This window comes from Pipistrellus kuhlii, unplaced genomic scaffold, assembly GCF_014108245.1.
Source record: "Pipistrellus kuhlii isolate mPipKuh1 unplaced genomic scaffold, mPipKuh1.p scaffold_m20_p_1, whole genome shotgun sequence".
Lineage (NCBI taxonomy): Eukaryota > Metazoa > Chordata > Mammalia > Chiroptera > Vespertilionidae > Pipistrellus > Pipistrellus kuhlii.
The window spans coordinates 26689215-26710183 of NW_023425404.1; the positions used below are offsets into that span (position 1 = coordinate 26689215).

Here is a 20969-nt window from a genome sequence, read left to right on the forward strand (position 1 = left end):
AAATAATAATAATAATAATAATAATAAATAAAAATAAAAGGTATTCAATTCTTGCCGAAACCAGTTTGGCTCAGTGGTAGAGCATCGGTCTGCAGACTGAAAGGTCCCGGGTTCGATTTCGGTCAAGGGCATGTACCTTGGTTGCGGGCACATCCCCAGTAGGGGGTGTGCAAGAGGCAGCTGATCAATGATTCTCTCTCATCGATGTTTCCAACTCTCTATTCCTCTCTCTTCCTCTCTGTAAAAAATCAATAAAATATATTTTTTAAAAAATAAAAAAAAAAATAAAAGGTATTCAATTCTTACATGGAATTCTAGGATCAGTATCCTAATTCATTGATATGTTTGTCAATTTTTGTGCCTCAATCATAGTGATAATTTTTGCAGCACTATAAACTGTTTTTAAAACTCATAAAGCTAATTTCTTTTTACCTTTATTTTTTTCAAATACTGACTTATTATTTTCATGTATTTATTTTTTAAGGTGAACTTTAAAATAATTTTGTTCCAAATCTCATTGGGACTTAGGTTATAATTGTGGTAATATAAATTAATTTGGGAGAAAATGACATCTTTAAAAGCTTCAATCAAGAAAAATATATTTTTTATTTTTTAAAATTTTTTTTCAGTAAGTGGTATAATTTATTTTCATATTGGTAGTACACACTCTTTGTTGTTGAAGTTTCTGGATATTTATGTTAATCTGGCTCTAGTCATTGGATTAATTATGAAATAACTCATAATAATGGATTGACTGACCCAGAGATGGCTCTACTGTTGAGCCTCATTGAGACTGGAATATGGCTCAGGACTTGGAAGCACACAGCTCTCACTCTATGGACAGTTTTCTAGTTTTCATATCAAAAGCAGAAATTGGTTGATCTTTTGCTGGTAGGATATTAAAGTGTCTCCCTGCCTAGTTCCATGTTCCTGCGGTTGAACCACCTAGCCATTTACTTGTTACTCACCGCTTTGGCTTATTCAAAACCAATTTGACTTCCCTTCACCCATGGCCCATCCTGGCCCTTCCTGCCTCACAGCCACTCTCACATTATTAATTCAGATTCAGTTCCCTTTACAATCCTTTAGGCCTCTGGGTGGTAATGGCTCCTGGCTTTGCTGGCTGCAGAGTACCACATCTTCCCTTATTAGTGTCCTTCAGCCCTGCCCATAATCATTGCACACAGCCCAGAGAATTGCAATGTGGTACATGGCTGGACTAGCACCTGTTCCAGGTCTGGCCTGGTCAGGACGGTGCCCAGCTTCCAAAGGTGAGAGTCCTGATAATGTTGGAGGTGAGAGATGGAATCTCATGACTGTTCTTCCAGCCTGTGGCACACTCTGAGAAACAGGATGGTGCTAGTCCAATAGAACTGGAGGGAAATGGATTCTTTTCAAATTATAAACTTTTTACTTACAAAAAGTTACAAAATGTTTCTCCTCCTCCTCCTCCTTTTCTTCTTCTTTTGTAGTGAGTGAGAACTTTATTGCTCCAAGCACTTTACACGAATGCCAAAAAGCACAATCATCTCAACTTCTCAACTAATGCACTGCACAGACGCTTCCCAGGCTGCACCCTCAGCAAGACAGACAGATGCATTTCAGTGGCAGCAGCTGCATTTGCTTGAGCTTCCTCTGCAGATGCAGCCCTGGGCACACTTGGCACAGCCATGGGGGTAGCAGGAGCGGAAGCTTTTTTTTTTTTTTTAAACATGTTTTACAGTTGCAAGTTGTGCATTTGCAGTCATCTCCACAGATGCGTATTCCTCCAGACAGGCAGGAGCATTGCCTGGGTTCATGGTCCAGGCGTCTGAGAGGCTCTGTCTGTGCTGGGGAAGAGAGGTTTTACAAAATGTTTCTAATTAACACTATATAAAAATTTAAAAGTGTATAATTGAAAGTTTAAGCACAAAAGAGTGTAAAATTCAAAGGTTAACCAATGATAAAACAGACGCCCATGCATGCGTTTTTCCAGCCTGATTACCACATATAGAAGCCCTGGGAATGGTGGTCAGCAATAGCTGAAGAGCATTTGAATGCTCCAGGACTTGCAGATTACCTGTAAATATTTGCTTCTTTTTTCCATGTGCACTTATGAGACTTCCAATGTCAGGCTCTCTGACATTTCAGGGTCCAATGAGGTTGGCATAAATTGACATGAACAGCAGATACAAATAGCAACCAAGCAGTGAACGTGTGAAGCTTTTATTATTGATTTTTAATAACCTCTCATTTTTCTTAAAAAAAAAAAAAATAGAGGAGAGACAGGCCCCCATGAGGCAAGTAGCTACTTTACGTCTGCTGAGACATGGTTTTGATCTACTCATAAATAACATGAGTTATGGGACCAACGTACTCTGGGATTCCTCTTACCATTGGGTTCGGCTGACGGCTTTCTCTTTCGTGTCTCCCCACTTGTGGACTTGCCCTCTGTCGCTGAGTGTCCTTGCATATCTCACACTCAAACCCGGAGGGACAAAGAATCTGTGTGGTCAGCAGGAGGATGCTGTCCTGCTGTGGTGGAGCATTGTCCAGCTCTGCCCAGTCAGCAAACTGTGGCTCACGAGCCTCATGCGGCTCTTTGGCCCCTTGAGTGTGGCTCTTCCACAAATGACCACGGCCTGGGCGAGTCTATTTTGAAGAGGTGGTGTTGGAAGAAGTTTAAGTTTAAAAAATTTGGCTCTGAAAGGAAATTTCAATCGTTGTACTGTTGATATTTGGCTCTGATGACTAATGAGTTTGCCAACCACTGGTCCAGCTGCCCCTCCTCAGTATTAGTGTAGATGGGATTTATTTATAAAAACGGGGCTTAATCTCATGGTTTGACTTGGACAATTCCCTGAAAAATGTTTACCCCGAGACTACATCTGCCCCTCCTTGGAGTCTGAGTTCTCCTGGACAAATATTGCCCAATGTTATGCTTTCTGTGGCCTGGAATATTAAAAAGTCCTCTCTGACACCTTTCTTTCTCTCACCATGGTGTCCAATCAGTCAAATCCTGCTTAACTTATCTCCCAAGCACTATTAAATATGTTCACTCCTTCTCTCCCAGTTTCCATTGCTTTAGTCAGAGCCACAGCCACTTTTGCCAGGACCATTGCCATGAGCTCCTTGCTTCCGATTTCATGATCCTAATCAGGGTCCTGATGCATAGATGGGCAGTTTGTATACTACACTCAGGTGGCCTGCCCAGGAGGTTGGTGGGCTGAAGAATAGCCTGCATTCCTGTCCTGTGCCCTGGTGTGGACCTCTGTTTATCTGGAGAGAAAATCTTTGTAATTTGCACAAAAGATGCCACATAATCCTGGTCACCTAGACTTGCACTGTCTCAAACAGTAACCACGAACCATATGTGTCTTACTTAAATTTTAATTAATTAAAATAAGTAAAATGTAAAGTTCAATTCCTCAGTCATACTAACCACATTGCAAATACTCAATAGCCACAATTACTTGTGGCTACAAAACTGGACAGTGCAGATAAAATTTCCACGACTGCAGGAAGTTCTGTTGGACAGAACTGGATAGACTTTCTAAACCATTCTCTGTGCAATTTGCTAGTGTGAGCAACCTTTAATGGAAACCTAAACATGTCCCTCTCTTGCTTAAAAGCCTTCAATGATTTCTGCTTCCGCTAGCAATGATCAGTTAGCAGGGAGTGAATCAATTTTGTGGGTCACAACCAGTATTCAAAACAAAACAGAAAAAAAGAAAAAGAAAAAAGAATAGAGCCGGGACTGGTTTGGCTCAGTGGATAGAGTGTCGGCCTGCGGATTGAAAGGTCCCGGGTTCGATTCCGGGCAAGGGCATGTACCTTGGTTGCGGGCACATCCCCAGTAGGGGGTGTGCAAGAGGCAGCTGATCGATGATTCTCTCTCATCGATGTTTCTAACTCTCTATCCCTCTCTCTTCCTCTCTGTGAAAAATCAATAAAATATATTAAAAAAAAGAATAGAACAGAAAGCGCATATGAGTCTTAGTATTGTTTGATAAAATTTTTGTTTCAACTATATCTGTATCTCCTTGTCTCGATATCTAGATGTTCATCTCCCTATATTTCAGAGTCTATATGATATTCTACTTGGTTGCAATGGAAAAACTCACCAAGCTTTTTTTTTTTCTTTTTTCTTTCTTTCAACTGTGTCTTTGAATTGTCTCCTTGGACTGCTGATCCCATATCTCCTTTATTTAGACAACTTTATCTGAACAACTTAAGAAACAGGCACCCGCAGACTTCCCTTAACGGGGTTAGAATTCTGTCATGATTTATTTAGGTTTATTTCGGGCAGTATACTAAGTTCTTTAAGTGCAAGTATAATCTCACTCGTATTTGTATTTCACAGTACCTGGAATATACTAGGCTCTCACTAAAAAAAAAAAAAAAAAAAAAATTGTTCAAAGAATTAACATGGCAAGGCAGGAAAAATCAAGCAGCCGTGCGGACAATATAAGTGCAACGCGCACTTCTGCCACCAGAGGGCGCCGGCGCACCCAGGCCAGTGCGCAGGCGCGCCGGGAGGACGGGTGCCGCGGCGGCGGCGGCGGCGGCAGCGGCGGCGGCGGCGGCGGCGGTGTAGGCTGTGGCCGGGGGAAGTGAATGGTTTTACCCAGAGGGCCCTGCGCCGCCTTTCTCCGCTGGCAGCGCCGCCGCTCCCTGCTCCTCCTCCCCGGCCATGGCGTTCACGTTCGCGGCCTTCTGCTACATGCTGGCGCTGCTGCTCACCGCCGCGCTCATCTTCTTCGCCATCTGGCACGTGAGTAGCGGGCGCCGGGGGCGGGGGTCGGGGGCGGGGGAGGGCGGCGCGGCGGCGCTGCCTGTTCCGCGCCGGGCCCGCCGCGGTCGAGGTGGCCGTGGACCCCCAGGTCCGGGCTCCGGAGAGCGGGGCGGGGCGGGGCGGGGGGCGCAGGCCGCGCCGCCGGGGTCTGAGCCCCGCTCCGCGGGCCGGGCGTGCGGGGCTCTCACGGATGCGCCCCCGGTCCCGGCGCAGGCCGCGCGCCGCCGCTCCGCTCCCGCTGTGGGTGGGGCGGCCGCCGTCCTGACTGCCCTGCGGACCCCGCTGTCAGGCCGGCCCCCCGGGCCCCCACACCCCTATACTCCCTTCCCCCTTCCCCCCTACATCCCTGCATCCCCCTACATCCCCGCATCCCCGGGAGGACGTCACGGGCTCGGAGTCCTGCTGAGTACTCAGCGGAAAGGGAGTTTTCCCAATGTTTAAGACAGATTGATTTTCTTTTCGGGTTTCGGCAGGGGGCTGGCCCAGATGAGAGGTAGTTGTAACCTATTTGAGATGCATTTCCAACTCTGCGTCCCAGCACTTGGCGGGTGCTCTGCAAGTGGAGTCACTGTTTTCGGGCTGTTTCCCAGTGAACTTTGATGCTGGATTGATTGCTCTGTTGACCTCATCTCCGAACTTTTCCCCTAAATCATACTTTGGCCGCCAGTTTTTCAAGAGACAGTTGCCAGCCACCTCTGTATTCTGGGTAACTTGACTTAGTAAAGGTAGTTTTACTTTGATTTTGAAAATGCTTAGAAACCTTAAGCTTCTAGGGACCCCCCTCCTCCCCCTCCAGCCCCCCTTACTAACCTGCTGCAGGATAGAAACACATCCTTACTGATCCCGGGAAGGAACAAGTGAGTTCCCCGTGACATCAGTTCTGCAAGAGGTTTTTAAGGAATTCTGTTCCTCTAGTGCAGAATGAGAAGCAGCCTTCAGGGAATCGGCATTCATTAAAAATGTATCTTGTATTTGCTTCTGCCACTCCCCCCCCCCCCCCTTCCCTCCCTCTATAATCCAGTATCTTCTGGAATATTGGTCTTAGTTTGAATGATTGGGCATGTTCACAGGAATGTGAATTTTAAGTCAGGTCTTCCGCCCATAACAAGGATTTGTTTATGGAACATAAAGTGACAGGGTCATTTAAAGAGCTGCAGCGTCTTGTGCAGAATGTCTAAGGTAGAGTGATATCTACCACACATCCATTTCCTTTTGCTCCACAGTGCGATTATGTTTATAATTGTTAAGAGCTCGACTGTTAGTGTAGCCAGGAATGCTTATGTCGGCTAAGTCACGGCTCCCTCCAAATGCTTGTCCGTAGGAACCAGTAACGTAAAGCGTTTTAGGCTCTTTGGTGGAAGAACATTAAGGACAGATCATTTGGGAGGGAGACTCTCTCCATCTTAGTAATGAGCCTCCAGTGAAACTGAAACGGTTCCCTTCTCTCGTCACTTCCTGCAGGATGGGCTCTCTTTGTTTTCTGAGTGATGAGCGTTTTTAGAAGGGAGCTGTGGATGGCTTTTTTTACACTTTGAACCAAGTTGTGGAAAACCTGAACTGTGCTTTTTAAAAAAGTTTTAGTTTGAAATGAATCTAGATATAATGCTAAGTCCTATTTTAGAACTTAAAAAAAATTGGTTTGTATTCTGCATATTAGTGGGAAGCTTTTATCCTTAGAGATTTCTTGGTAGTTCAGAGGATTATACATCCTTTGGGAACAGATTGAGAATACTAAATAAACATTGATCAGCCTCCTCCTACACACTCCCTACTGGTGATCAAGTCTGCATCAGGGACCCTTCAGTCTGCAGGCCAACGCTCTATCCACTAAGCCATATCGGCTAGGGCTGGTAGATGTTTTTTTATTTTTTATTTTTATTTTTAAAATTTTTTTTAAATTTAATTTAATTTTTATTTTATTTTTAAAAAATATATTTTATTGATTTTTTACAGAGGAAGGGAGAGGGATAGAGAGCTATAAACGTCTATGAGAGAGAAACATCGACCAGCTGCCTCTTGCACGCCCCCTACCGGGGATGTGCCTGCAACCAAGGTACATGCCCCTGACGGGAATCGAACCCCGGACCTTTCAGTCCGCAGATCGACGCTCTATCACTGAGCCAAACCGGTTTCGGCTGGTAGATGTTTTTTTAAAAATATTTATTTTAATTGATTTCTGAGAAAGGAAAGGGAGAGAGAGAAACATCAGTGATGAGCTGGGTGTCGCCGTGGAGGTCAGGATGGCCTGCGCCTGCGGGATGATCAACATGCCTTTGGCTGGAGATTTACTACATCTGTCCTCAGAAGAGGAAAAGGAAAAACAGAAAAAGAAACGGCTAGTTCAAAGTCCAAATCCTTATTTTATGGATGCAAAATGTCCAGGGTGCTCCAAGATCACCACGGTTTTCAGCCGTGCTCAGACGGTGGTTCTTTGCGTGGGTTGTTCAGCAGTGTGTGCCCGCCGCCAGGAGGAAAGGCTAGACTCACAGAAGGGTGTTCATAGAGGAAAGTAACACCGATGACCCACACAGCTTCCGGAATTTGGGCTATATCACAAAAAGGCCTTATCAGTTTAGTAATTGTAGTTAATCTACCAGGCTAATGTAATCATATTTAGTTTTATAAGTATACAACAGTGATCTCCTATTTTGGTGTCAGTTTTTCTTTTTTCTTTTTTTAAAAAAATATATTTTATTGATTTTGTACAGAGAAGAAGGGAGAGAGATAGAGAGCTAGAAACATCGATGAGAGAGTCATCGATTAGCTGCCTCTTGAACACCCCCTGGGGATATGCCCGCAACCAAGGTACATGCCCTTGACCAGAATCGAACCCGGGACCCTTCAGTCCCCAAGCCGACGCTCTATCCATTGAGCCAAACCGGTCTCGGGTCTCGGCTGGTGTCAGTTTTTCAATAAAGTTTTGATTATTAGAAAACAAAACAAAACAAAAAAACATCAATGATGAGAGAGAATCATTGACTGGCTGCCTCCTGCACACCCCACAGTAAGGATGGAGCCCAAAACCTGGGCATATGCCCTGACCGGGAATCGAACAGGTGACCTCTTGGTTCTTGGGTCAACACTCAGCCGCTGAGCCGCACCCAGCCGGATGCTTGTAGATGTTTTTTATGCTGATTGTCACTTCTGTCAGTTCAGTCCTAGTTCATGAGATTAGTGCTCTGTGGGGAATAGAGTTGGGAGCACAGATTTGTTTGAAAGCTAAAAATTTAGAAGTCATTCCCTAAGGATGTATATCAGATTCGAAGGTATCCTGAATTGGGTAGTTTGGTATTTTTAGGGATTTATCTGTTTTTATTGTGTTTGCACTTCTGTGGAAAATTTTGTGAACATCTTTGTCCAGACACACAATTACTAAAAAATTGAAATCATAAGAGATTCTTAAAAGTTTTGGAAACTAGCTTATAGCACTTAAACGGAAACCCATTCATCATCATACATATTATTATTTTTTTAATAACGTATTTTAGTTTCTTTTTTTAAAATATTTTATTGATTTTTTTTACAGAGAGGAAGAGAGAGGGACAGAGAGTTAGAAACATCAGTGAGATAGAATCATCTATCAGCTGCCCCTTGCATACCCCCCACTGGGGATGTGCCCGCAACCAAGGTGCATGCCCTTGAACGGAATCGAACCCGGGACCTTTCAGTCCACAGGCCGACGCTCTATCCATTGAGCCAAACTGGTTTCGGCCATCATCATATTTATTAAAAGATCCTTTGAAATCACCTGAAGGAAATGTTTAACTAAAAAAAGGTCATTTTTAAGACATACATTTTGGAATCTGCTGTTAAATTGATCTTGTTTTAGGCAAGTAATTGTATTTGTGATCATGGTTCTTGTCTTGAACTTTATTATTAAAATGCATTGGGGATAATGCAGAGCTAATATCAGGTGAGTGACTAATGCCCATAAATGATCAGAAGTTAGTATCTTCTAATTGTACATTCATATTTTTAACATTTATATATGTTAGGGATCATTAGCAGAGGAAAATGCCTTTTGCTGAGTCCTGCACTTTTTTTTTTTTTTTTTAGCATAGGGCTATTTTTCTTTTTTCCCTTTTTACATCAATAAATATTGATTGAACACTTAAGTATGTGCCAGGCACTTTTTAGACCCTAGGGCATAGCAGAGAAAAGCTTTGCTTTTATGGAGTTTACATTTTAATTTTTTATTTCTATTCCTATATTGGTTAGAATTTTTTTTTACTTTATTTATTTTAAAATTTTTTATTAAGGTATAACATATTTGTTCTCATTCTCCCCCCTCCCCTTCCCATCCTCCACCCTTCCCCATGCATGCCCCCACCCCCCTGTTGTCCTTGACCACTGGTTAGGCTCATATGTATGCACACAGTCCTTTGGTTGATCTCTTCCTTTTTTAAAAAAATATATTTTATTGATTTTTTTACAGAGAGGAAGGGAGAGAGAGAGCTAGAAATGTTGATGAGAGAGAAACATCGACCAGCTGCCTCTTGCACACCTCCCACTGGGGATGTGCCCGCAGCCAAAGTACATGCCCTTGACCGGAATCGAACCTGGGACCTTTCAGTCCACAGACCGACGCTCTGCCACTGAGCCAAACCGGTTGTGGCTGATCTCTCCCTTTTATCCCCACTAGTTAGAATTTTTATTAGGTTAGGTTGGTGGGTTTTATAACATCCTAGAAATTAAAAAAAGACACATTTTTATGAAGCTAAAAACCTTATTAGGGAAATAAACCAGCATATTAAAATCTAGAAATATATGACTCCATTGGCTACTGCTAATATTGAGTAACACTGTCACATACTAGTATATAAAGACGCTATTTGTAACCCACCAAAGGGCAGATTAAGTTCTGTTCCCCAGGTAACTAGTGGCAGCAACTAAAATATCTCCCCATAGGGTGGTGCCTTTGACTTATTATTTTGACACCTATCTTAGCATCACAAAGTGGTCCGTTTCCCCATTTGATTTTTCAGTACATTTTAACTTTGCAGCTCTGTGTTTAGTGACCCTGCATGTTAAAGCCACAACTCTCTAGAGTCTGGACAAAAGCATTTCTGCCACGCATGTAAAGTGATGCCATCTTTCTGCCCTTATCGCATTTATAAGTGCTTCACTCATCACACTGTGAAAAATTGGCCTTAGCTGGCCTTACCCTTACAGTCTGTAGTTTGGTGACCAGGTAAAATGACCTGCATGAGTTCATGAAAGCAGGTCAGATTGGTCACTTTTATAGTGGCCTTGAACAGGACTCTGCTCTTGCCTGTATGGTGCTGTCAGGTGAACTGGAACAAGATACCTTTTGGGGCAAAAGAATCCTTTCTCCTGAACAGATACAGAGTCTGGTGCAGAGCCCGTGCCAGATGCTTGGCAGCAGGATCGTGGGCTGGCTGGGAGCCTTTGGCCTGGGCAGGAACTGCGCTCCTGTGTGTGGTGGTCCTGCCCGTGAAGTTGAATAATCCCCAGTTTCTTTCCTCTGAGACCATTTTTTGCGTTTCCAGATCGAAGTAGGACTTTGAAATATATGTGCTCAGGCACAAACGGGAGCAAACCGAAGCATGCAGTCCATCTCCAGTGTCCCACTGAACACTGTGATGAGGGTGGGGCATGCACAGGTGATTCACAACACTTCACCCTGATGGCACAGTCTGGTGGGAGACACAGTCTGTATGTAAAAGTGTGAGGGATGCCATATTGGCAACATTATAAAGCCCTGTGCTCTGGAGAGATTTGACAGATAAGCACTTATATCTGCCCAAGGGATGAGTTGACATAGAAAGAAGGTTTTTTAGGATCAAGAGTTTTGATGAATAGTTGTGGGTGGGGCGAAGATAATTTCAAGTAAAAATAACTTGAAAGAGGCATAGGAAATAATTGAAAATTGAAGGTATTTATCACGGAAATATCAGATCATGTTAGTGATGATAATATAAAAGCGTTCAGTTCTTTAAGTCTGATTCTAGTTATTTATTAGCACATATTGAGTTTATTGTAAATCAGTGTACATGTAATATTTGCTTTTTTATTAACTTTATTCAGTTATTTGATGATAGGGCAGGTTTGTTGCATCTTTTTATTAAAGCAAGAGGTCCTAACTGTTTAAATTCTGTTTTAGATTATAGCATTTGATGAGCTGAAGACTGATTACAAGAATCCTATAGACCAGTGTAATACCCTGAATCCTGTAAGTTATAATATCGGAGTTTTCTTTAGATTTTAAAGCCGTTTTTGCTTTTAACTTGATATAATTTGAAAATGGCCAATATTCTCAGTAGCATGGTATATTTGTACTTTTTGAAACTGACTTTAAAAAGTATTATTTTTCCTGTCCTGCTTGACTGTTCTGACTATTATTAATCTGTTGGTGATCTTGTCAGCTGTCATACTAACATTCTTCCAATCTGCTTTTTACATTGTCGGCCAAAGACAGTTGAAAAGGTCAAAAAGATTAAAAGAGTCAAAATTGCATTAAAGGTGTGTACTGCTTTTTAGTTTAATGTTTTCCTGCTGCATTCATTTCATGGGGAGGGTTAGGGCATTTGTATCTGTAAAATGTTATGTTCAGTGTGCTCGTTCATATGCCTGTTGAGGTTTATGCTTTCATGAAATGCCATGTTTTATGCAAATGCTTGCTGGCCCTGCCAAGTAGGGAAAGCTGTTAAATGCTTATGCATTAAAAAAAAAAAAAAAAAATCATAGCTATAGGCACTTCTATGTTGCATTATTTGGTACAATGTTTGATAGTTGGTTAACATAAAATGACTTTAATGGATGGCAAGATTATTTACCTGTTGTTACTTGGAAGTCTTTAGTTTTAACTTTAATTATGTCTCCTCTGGAATTAATTCTGTTTCAGCTGATGTTTAATCAGAGCGTTTTAGGTAGCTAGCTCTGTTCTTTGGCTCTGGAATCTTGCAGTAATGCTAACTTGTTAACTCATGCTGCCAGAAATTTGTGGACAATTTGTATACAATTATCTACAAAATTATTTCTAATACATATATCCACTCTAAATTTCTAAAACAGACCTGTCTTATACTAGGTTCTGATGGGTTTAATTATAATGTAGCTCATTGTGCTTGGGGATTCTCTCTATATTTTTACTTCCTTTACTTTCCTCATTTAGAAAGAATTCCCTTTAGCCTGTAGATTTGATTTTTCCCAGCTGGTCAGAAACTGAAAGGCGGTTTGTAAGAAAGCTTTGGGCACTTTAAGTATAGTAAATTCTATACTATACTATAATTCATCTTTAAAAATTACTTCATGGAGATGAGAGCTTGTGTAAACTTCAGTTGTATAACACCGTAATTCTCTAGCTTGCTAGAGGGATTTGGAAAAGGATTTCTAACATTGATTTTCAACCAGTGTGTAGCAAGAGTTTTTAAAACATGCAATACATGACTATTTAGTCAGGGGCACTGACCTCTTCTCCCTTAGATTGTCAAATAAAAAATGACAACAGCTAAAACAGTAGCCATTGGTGTGAATGAATCAAAATTATAGCTATTTTTTTTTTCAGATAGGCAAAATATATCTTTTTTCGTGTGCCACAGAATTTTAGTAATTAGTTTATGTGTGCCACAAGTTGAAAAAGGTTGAAAGTTGCTTGTCTATAAAGTTAGTTTGCTACTTTATTATTGTTTCTTAGATAAAAATGAATGATGGGATAGATTTCTAGTTTGCTTTTAAAGAACTGTTAAAATATGACGAGTATATACATTTAAAAGTATTATCTTACTAATTGTTTCTCTGCTCTTATGAAACAAAATATAAGATGACTGCCTTTTCATTGGAAAGAAATGATGTTCATTGGAAAACATCTTAACACACTATTACAAGAAATTTAGAAACTGAAATTTCTCCTTTTGACAGTTGTTTAATATTAGTATTCTGTCTTTGGCTTTTCACTACTTCAAAAAAGCAAATCATGATGAGAATAATAATAGCTGAAATCAGATGAGTGCTTTCTTGGGTCCCAGCCTCAGAGTGAGCATCTTATCATGGGTTTTGCCATCCAGTTTCTCAGGACAGTTTATTTTCATGAATAGGAGAGTAAACAGGCTTAGAGAGATTAAAGCACCTTGCTCAAGGTTACACAGCTAAGGTATAACCAGAATTTGAATCCAACAACCTGATTGTTAAGCTCATCCTCTTGTATTTTCCTACTTTACTATAAATTTAAGAGCGACTAATTTCACTTTAACATAAGAAGACGTGTTTGGGATATGCTAATGCTGCAATATGTTGGGAGGAAATTTTTATACAAGCACAGGTTGTATTTTGGATTAGATGCCGATAATTAGCTTAATAGCAGTGCATCTGACAGTTTTCCCTATTAAAATTTTGTTTTGACAATTCTGCCAAAGTATGAGGGAAGACAAATATTATTATTTTTAAAAATGTGAGCCTTAACTAGAGAATATATTGATTTATATGTTAAAGTGCTATCATTTCCATTATATTGCATGAGGTATTTTTTTCTGGAAGTTTTTGTATCAATGTTGTTTCCTAGGTGGAATAACTTTTATGCCACTTATGGGGAAATTTTTGTCTCCTAAAGAACAACCAGAGAGGATTGGTTTTTATGACAGGTGCATAATATAATTTTCTGGACTTTTTTATTTTTTTTTATTTTTTTTGAGAAGGAGTGTAGCATTTGTTTCAGATTATTTTCACTGTCACTAAAGTATATTGTTTAAAGTCAGTAGGGATCATACTTTAAAAATCATTCTCTCCTCATACCTCAGCCTGTAAGTGTAGGGCAAAACTTGGGTGATGATTCATATTGTTAGATATTAATGGGCTTTTAGAGGGCCAATTTTAATTATCTCTATTTAAAAGAAAATCCCATAATTTAAATTAGGATTGTAAACAGCAGCTGTAGTAGAACTCCTAATAAAATATCCTTTTTTTCTTGGTTTGTCCTGGTTGTAGTCAGAGTTTTAAAGATTTCCTATGGACATTTTCTTTAGAGACTGTAGGTGTTAATTTTGATGTTAAATACTAGCTTAAAGGTTCATACTATTTACAAGTTTATATATTTAAGTTTGTAGAAAATACCTGGTTGGTGGTGTGGAAAAATTAGTTTTATTGGGATTTCATTTAAAATAATATTGATTAAAAACTTCTCTCTGTACCTTTAAATTGGAAAAGGTAATCTGGCAGTATTAGAAAATTGGCTTGAATGTAGAATATAGTTATTATTTCTACAGTTATGGTTTCCCCTAGGAAAGATCTGATAATGTTGAGGATTCATATAATTTGGTATGATGCAAACATTTGAGAAACTGCTTTTCAGCTGTCACTTATAGTTCTTAGTCTGCAGCTTGTAATGAAAGGTGTTATTTTAAAAAATATATATTTTTATTGATTTCAGAGAGGAAGGGGAAGGGAGAGAGAAATCTCATTGATGACAGAGAATCATTGATTGGCTGCCTCCTGGACTCCCCACACTGGGGATGGAATCTGTAACCCCAGCATGTGCCCTGACCGGGAATTGAACCAGGACCTCCTGGTTTATAGGTCGACGCTCAACCACTGAGCTAGCTGCTGGGTGGTTTTGGTATTCTTATTTACAAAGTCATTAGGCTGAAATCTTTAGGATGAGAAAGATAATTTAAAACAAAGCATTAACTCCTGGTCATTTTATAAAAAGCATTTTACTTGAATTGATTTTTCCTCACTTAGTACTACCTACTACTAAAAGATTTATTTTGTTCTTAAATTCTGAGCTTCTACTGGTCTGCACTGTCTTCCATTGGAAAGCAGGCTTAACGAAACAGGAAGGCCGTGTAAGAATGGAAGTGCAGGAACTGGGGAACATTCCAATTTCTTGGGTCAGAGCTGTCTTTTCCCTCCTACATTGCAGAAAGCACATCATTTGTATTTGTGCATATTAGTATTCTTTCCTCCCTGACTGTGCTGAGATTATTGGCTGTTGGCTTTCCATTGAAAAATTACTTTGTGGTAATGTGATGTGGTTTGTTAAATACTGTATATGTAGCATTCTGGGTTACTGTTAAAGGATTAAAAACACTAATGTATAAACTTCTAAAGGGGAGTTTTGTTTTTGTGGATTTTTAAAAATATGTTGCATGTGATCAGATTATCTCATTTTTGTAATTTTATCATTTTTGAATAGTAGAAAAAAGGTATTCCAATTGATCAGCAAAGAACTAAACAATCATCTGGGTGGTAACTTTGTATAATATAACTTAGAATTGCTTTAATAATATGAGTTTCAAAGTTTAGATTTTATTCTTTTAGTACAAGCTATATCCTCTTATCCACTTGCTTGCAATCCTACTTTGGTAAAAAGTTAAATATGGAAATGAAACTCAGTAGTTTCATCTTTGAGTCTAGGAAAACAGTAATTTTTCATTATGGAAACTTGGTTGTCACCTGCTTTCCAAGTTAACAGTTGATTGAACGCCCAGGCATTTTGATAACTAGCTTGTGTTTTTCTTCCAGCTTGTACTTCCAGAGTACCTCATCCATGCTTTCTTCTGTGTCATGTTTCTTTGTGCAGCAGAATGGCTTACCCTGGGTCTCAATATGCCCCTCTTGGCATATCATATTTGGAGGTAATATTTAGATATACTACTAATACTTTTCCTAATTAAATTATACTATAGTTAATATGGTTGTCTTACTTGCTAGTTACCTAAATAAAAACTGGAAATTAGTTGGCCTTTATTTTAAAAATAAAGTGGATGAGCAAATAACTGATTTACTATACTTCTTAGACTCTAGAGAGTTTGCTTTATTACTCTTTAAAGGTGTTTTTTTAAATGAGGTATAACTTACATACAATACTGTGCAAAGTCTGAAGTGTACAGCTCAATGAATTTATACATATGTAGACACCTACGAAACCACCACCAGATCGAGACATATGCCAGTTCCAGCCCCATCCCAGTCTGTTACCCCTGTGCTTCCCAAAGAGAAACTGACTTCTAAAACCTTATATTAATTTTGCCCTTCTTTGAACTTTATATAAATCCAAACTTGAATATGGTTATTTATAAAAAATATTCATATTTCATAACTTTTAAAAGTTCTACCTGATCTACATAGATGTAAAAATGACATTGCCCTTGATTTTAGGCAATATATACTGAAGAAGTGTTTAAGAGTAAATGATATCACATCTATAGCTGAACTCTGAAATGGTTAAAAAAAAAAAGTATGCATATTTAGAGATAAAATGAGAAAGAGAAGGATAAAGCAAATGTGGTAAGTGTGAACATTTGGAATGTCTGGGTGAAGTATTCTTGTACCTTTTCTGTAAGTAAAATTATGTTAAAATAAAACATTAACTCTTATATACTTTTTACAATTATTCCTATTTTTCTGAATTTCTGATAAAGTGTAGAGGAGGCCAGATGTGACTTCTTTAGCTCTCTTGTTCTGCTCATTTAGGGGCTGCAGTTTTTAAATTAAGATGATGAAAGGAAAGAACTCCATCTCTAAAAGTATTCTTTCCTAAGTGACCAAAATATTAGGGAAAAACCTTCCTTCCCATCCTGAAGGTTCGCTCCCTTTCTGAGTGGCTGATAGACTGTGTTTATTACAGGTATATGAGTAGACCAGTGATGAGTGGACCAGGACTCTATGACCCTACAACCATCATGAATGCTGATATCTTAGCATACTGTCAGAAAGAAGGATGGTGCAAATTAGCTTTTTATCTTCTAGCCTTTTTTTACTACTTATACGGGTAAGTTTAAAAAATAAAAATGTGATATTTCACTTTGCTGTCTAAAAAGTTTGCAGGCATTATGATCTTAACACCGAATGGTGGTAACTGGTAATGACAGTGCACACCAGCCAGTTCACATGGAATGTGAATATACTGGTACTTGTCAAAGCAGCCAATTGGTGTGCTATCGGAACCAGATAGTTTGGCTAGGCATGCTACTTTCTAAGTTTTCAGGTTCATTCAGTTAGTGAAGGACCATCCTCATTCTTTATGGTAGGGGTGTCGAACTCAATCAGAGAAGGGGCCAAAATCTAAAATCTAGCCTAAATCGCGGGCCGAATGGTTTACTGAACAGTCATAAACTGTCATTGTGATGGAAACGCAGCGGAGTGCAGTGATGACAGCGCGGTGCGGGCCACATTGCAAGGCCTGGCGGGACGGATTTGGCCCGCGGGCCTTGTGTTTGACACACGTGCTTTATGGTAAGGTGATGGCATTGGGAGGATATGGCTTAGTGAGTTTGAAAAACAAAACAAGAGTCTCGAGATTGTGTTTAAATTTTTTTCTATCATGCTTCATAAATTGTATATCTTGTAGTTTGATTAATCTGAATTGGATGGATGAAAAACAGTTCTATCTTATAGGATGATGTAATTATCACCAACGCCTCCCCCCCCCCCCCCCCCACCTTGATAGATTCATGTCATTCCTTTATACTAGGGTTTCTCAGTCTTGGCACTGTCGACATTTTAGGTTGGGGGTCAGTCTTGGGTGTATGGAGCAGTCCTGTGCATTGTAGGATACTTAGCAGCATCTGTATCCACTAGCCAGTAGCACCCCCGCCCCAGTTGTAATAACCAAAAGTGTCTCCTGTGGGGCAAAATTGCCTGCGTGAGAAGCACTGCTCTGAGTGGACTGCAGGTGAAATAAAATGGCTGCTTATTAAAACTAGAAAAGGATATTGTCAGGTGGAAGTATCACTTTTCTTTAAGTGGTATAAATAAACGCTTCCCATCTTTTATTGCTTTATATTTAGCTAGAGGGCTTCCTAGAGGGCTTTCCATCTGACTTTCAAAATCTGAGGGAAATTAACTGTATGAGGTGTAATTGTTATAACTAGCTTCCATTTCCTCCTATTTGTTACTTGAAAACTTGCTAAGTATTATATTGTAAGATTATGCTCATGTTCTCTATATCATATGTATTTCCATTGTAGAAAAGGATGCATGAAAGGCTTGACTGGAATATGCCTTTAGAGGTTATAATTATGAAAACGAGTATCTCTCTTACTGTTACCTACAGGTGTCACTCATATGAAACAAAGAAAGCGAATCAGTTCTGAAAAGTGAAGTTCTATGTGTCATCCCAATTTCTTGTTTTTATTTTTAAGTTTCGGTAACAAATGTCTGGAACAGTGCTAGCATATAGTAGACACTTAAAACTTTACTGAAAGAAATGTGTGATTGGATAAATCACTGGAGATGTACAGTGTGGGAAAATGTTCACCAGGAGGTGGTGGTACTAGGGCATTCATTTCTGTTTTAAATTGAGTTTGCTCACCTCCTTGGTTTGCGTTTTCATTTAGAGATACATGGTTCTGAAGCATGCTATGCCTATAGAACATCTAGAATTGTTTGGCAGTCTGTTAGCCTAAATCAAATGGATAAATCTATTGCTGTTGCCTAGAGCCTTTCTCTAATGGGAAAGTTCCTTAACTGGCCATTCCGATCTGTTCAATGGGGTTAGTAATAGTATTCACTTCTTAGGACTGCTTGGAGCTTTCCAGGAGGTCCTGTATGAAGACCTCATAGGGCCTGGCAGGAAGTGACCCCTTGAAGCCAGTCTTCTTTTAATAGACTCAACTCCCAAGTGTGGAATTTTGGATTCCTCTAAGCTCAGATCCCCTATTGAGCTTTCAGCTGTGCTGTTCTACTTGCTAAAATGGGAAAGGAATAGGGAACAACTATTGCACATGCACCAAGCTAAGTCCTACCTTAGGCAAAAGTCCATAAATGCCAGTTAACATCATGTTTGAACTTGTTGGTCTTTTTATGTTCTGTGATGGTGTGATACCACAAACTTGCTTGCTATATATAATAGAACAGACTCAACTTTTTGGCGCTCTTAGTTTTTACAATGAGGAATATTTGAATTAACAGCCTTTTTCTTCTTTTCAGCATGATCTATGTCTTGGTGAGCTCTTAGAACAACACACAGAAGAAGTGGTCCAGTTAAAATGCATGCAAAAAGCCACCAAACGAAGGGATTCTATCCAGCAAGATCCCGTTTCCACGAGTAGCCTATGGAATCTGATCAGTTACATTAAAAAATGACTCCTTATTTTTTAAATGTTTCCACATTTTTTGCTTGTGGAAAGACTGTTTTAATATGTTATACTCGGATAAAGAATTTAAATGAATTACGTATAAATTAATGTAAAGTGATTACCTCTGGTGTTGACAGGTTGGAACTTGCACTCCTTAAGGAACAGCCGTGATCCCTTGAATGATTGCATTAATTATTGTCCTTAGTCCATTGGAAGCTTTTGTTTATAGGAACTTGTTTTGGTTTTAATGAAATGCCATCTAATTACAAATAGCTGTAGATGACCAGGTGCTTCTGATGAACTGAAAATATATATCTGATCTGTGGGAAACTTCCTGGGTTTCCTTATCTATCATGTAGATGATTATATAAGGATACATTAAAAAAATAAGAACAGTGGGATTTTCCCCCCCTTTAACTTGAATATTACCCCCATATATTGCATGAATGAGAGATTTCCCATATTTCCATCACAGTAATATACTTGCTTTAATTCTTAAGCATAAGTGAATATGATATAAAAACATATGCTGAATTACTTATGAAGAATGCATTTAAAGCTATTTTAAATGTGTTTTAGTTTGTAAGACATTACTTATTAAGAAATTGGTTATTATATTTACTGTCCTAATTTGGTGGTAAAGGTAGTCTTAAGAGTTTGCAAGTACTTCAGATTTACAAAACGGTTTGAAAGAGAATACTGTATAACCACCCTGCTGTTCCTTTAGTGCAATACAATAAAATTCTGAAATTAAGATGTTCAGTGCATTGTTTTAAAGATTCCAAATAGCAATTTCATAAACTTGCTTAACCCACAATAAAGACATATTACTGCCAGTTTTTTAAAAATAGAGAATTATTGTTTTTTGTTTAATACTACGTCTGAATCTAAAAAGGAAGAATTTTAAGTGACTAAGCACATTACCTTCTGTTGTCACTTGTCTTGATTCATAACCATTGATGGCACAACAGTATCATTTTTCTTACCAACTTAAGAAAAAATTGCAGCACTTATAAGTTGTAATTTTTTTTTTTTTTTGCCTTTTTAATAGCAGGTTTTAAGATAAAATTACTTAATTTTTGTTTAGGCAGTTAAATTATGGCATGCATGTTTTCATAAGCATTTTTGTGTTGCATTTGGGATGAGGAAGTTAAGGCATTTGAAAATAGTGTAAGTGGATAAGTTTCTTAAACAATGAAAACCAATATATAGATATTGCATATAATGATCAAGGGTGTTTATGGATGTCTTTGTAGAAATCTAACTCTAAGAAAAATGCTCCCTCACATTTGGGAGAGTAGCTGTCACTGTTTGGGATTGGGTAATGGAGGAGAATATGTTGAAGAAGAGGATGTAGAAACAGGAGAATGAGAAGAGTCACACCATTTCATAATGAGAAATTTTCAGACCTTATATATTCTAGCCTGGGGAACACCTCGAGGGAACTGACTGTTGGTCAGTTCCTGCAGTAAACTAGTTGCCAAGCACAGCAAGGCATTGAAAATTCATGCTCTGAATATGAAGAGTCATTATTCAGTTTTATATCCACCTGATTATATCAGTACCCACTCCTGATTTTTCTTTCTTGTGATCATGAGACCCGACCAAGTCTATCCACCAGATAGGTTTCTTCGGCTTTCATAAATAACCCTGTCCAAGTATTTTTAAAATCTTTATAAGTTTTAACAAATATCCTTTTAATAATGTATTCTGGGATATTCAGGGCTAATGCAGGGTTTATTGGTTGCAATTTGGGGAAGCCACCTTCTCATGCTTTAACAACTAGATATGGCCTCAGCTGGTTTGGTTCAGTGGATAGAGCGTTGGCTTGCAGACAGAAGGGTTCTGGGTTCGATTCTCGTGAAGGGCACATGCCTGGGTTACGGGCTCGATTCCCAGTGGGGGACGTGCAAGAGGCAGCCAATCAATGATTCTGTCATCACTGATGTTTCTATCTCTTCCTCTCCCTTCCTCTCTGAAATCAGTAAAATGTATTAAAAAAAAAAAAAAAAGACAACATATCTACTACTGCAATAGATATGTAGTCCTTAGCTGATTCTTCAAAGATGATTGACCGTGAAAGTCACCCATCTTGGTGGTAGGTTATTAGTTCCTAAGCATGTAAGTGATTAGAACATTGAGTACTTGGAAGATCTTTC

The 20969-nt window shown here is 39.3% G+C and overlaps 1 protein-coding gene and 2 pseudogenes across 1 annotated transcript; 2 read left to right on the top strand and 1 right to left on the bottom strand.

Annotated features, from left to right (window-relative positions):
* Positions 1–1485: 1485 nt before the first annotated feature.
* Positions 1486–4674, bottom strand: LOC118709412 (annotated as a pseudogene).
* Positions 4536–20074, top strand: CNIH1 (cornichon family AMPA receptor auxiliary protein 1). Its single transcript, XM_036436315.2, has 5 exons — positions 4536–4753; positions 10899–10967; positions 15254–15366; positions 16359–16502; positions 18662–20074. Exons 1-5 carry the CDS (start codon positions 4673–4675, stop codon positions 18687–18689), a joined length of 435 nt encoding a protein of 144 aa, XP_036292208.1. The 5' UTR covers positions 4536–4672; the 3' UTR covers positions 18690–20074.
* LOC118730426 lies at positions 6966–7376 on the top strand (annotated as a pseudogene).
* Positions 20075–20969: the final 895 nt, after the last annotated feature.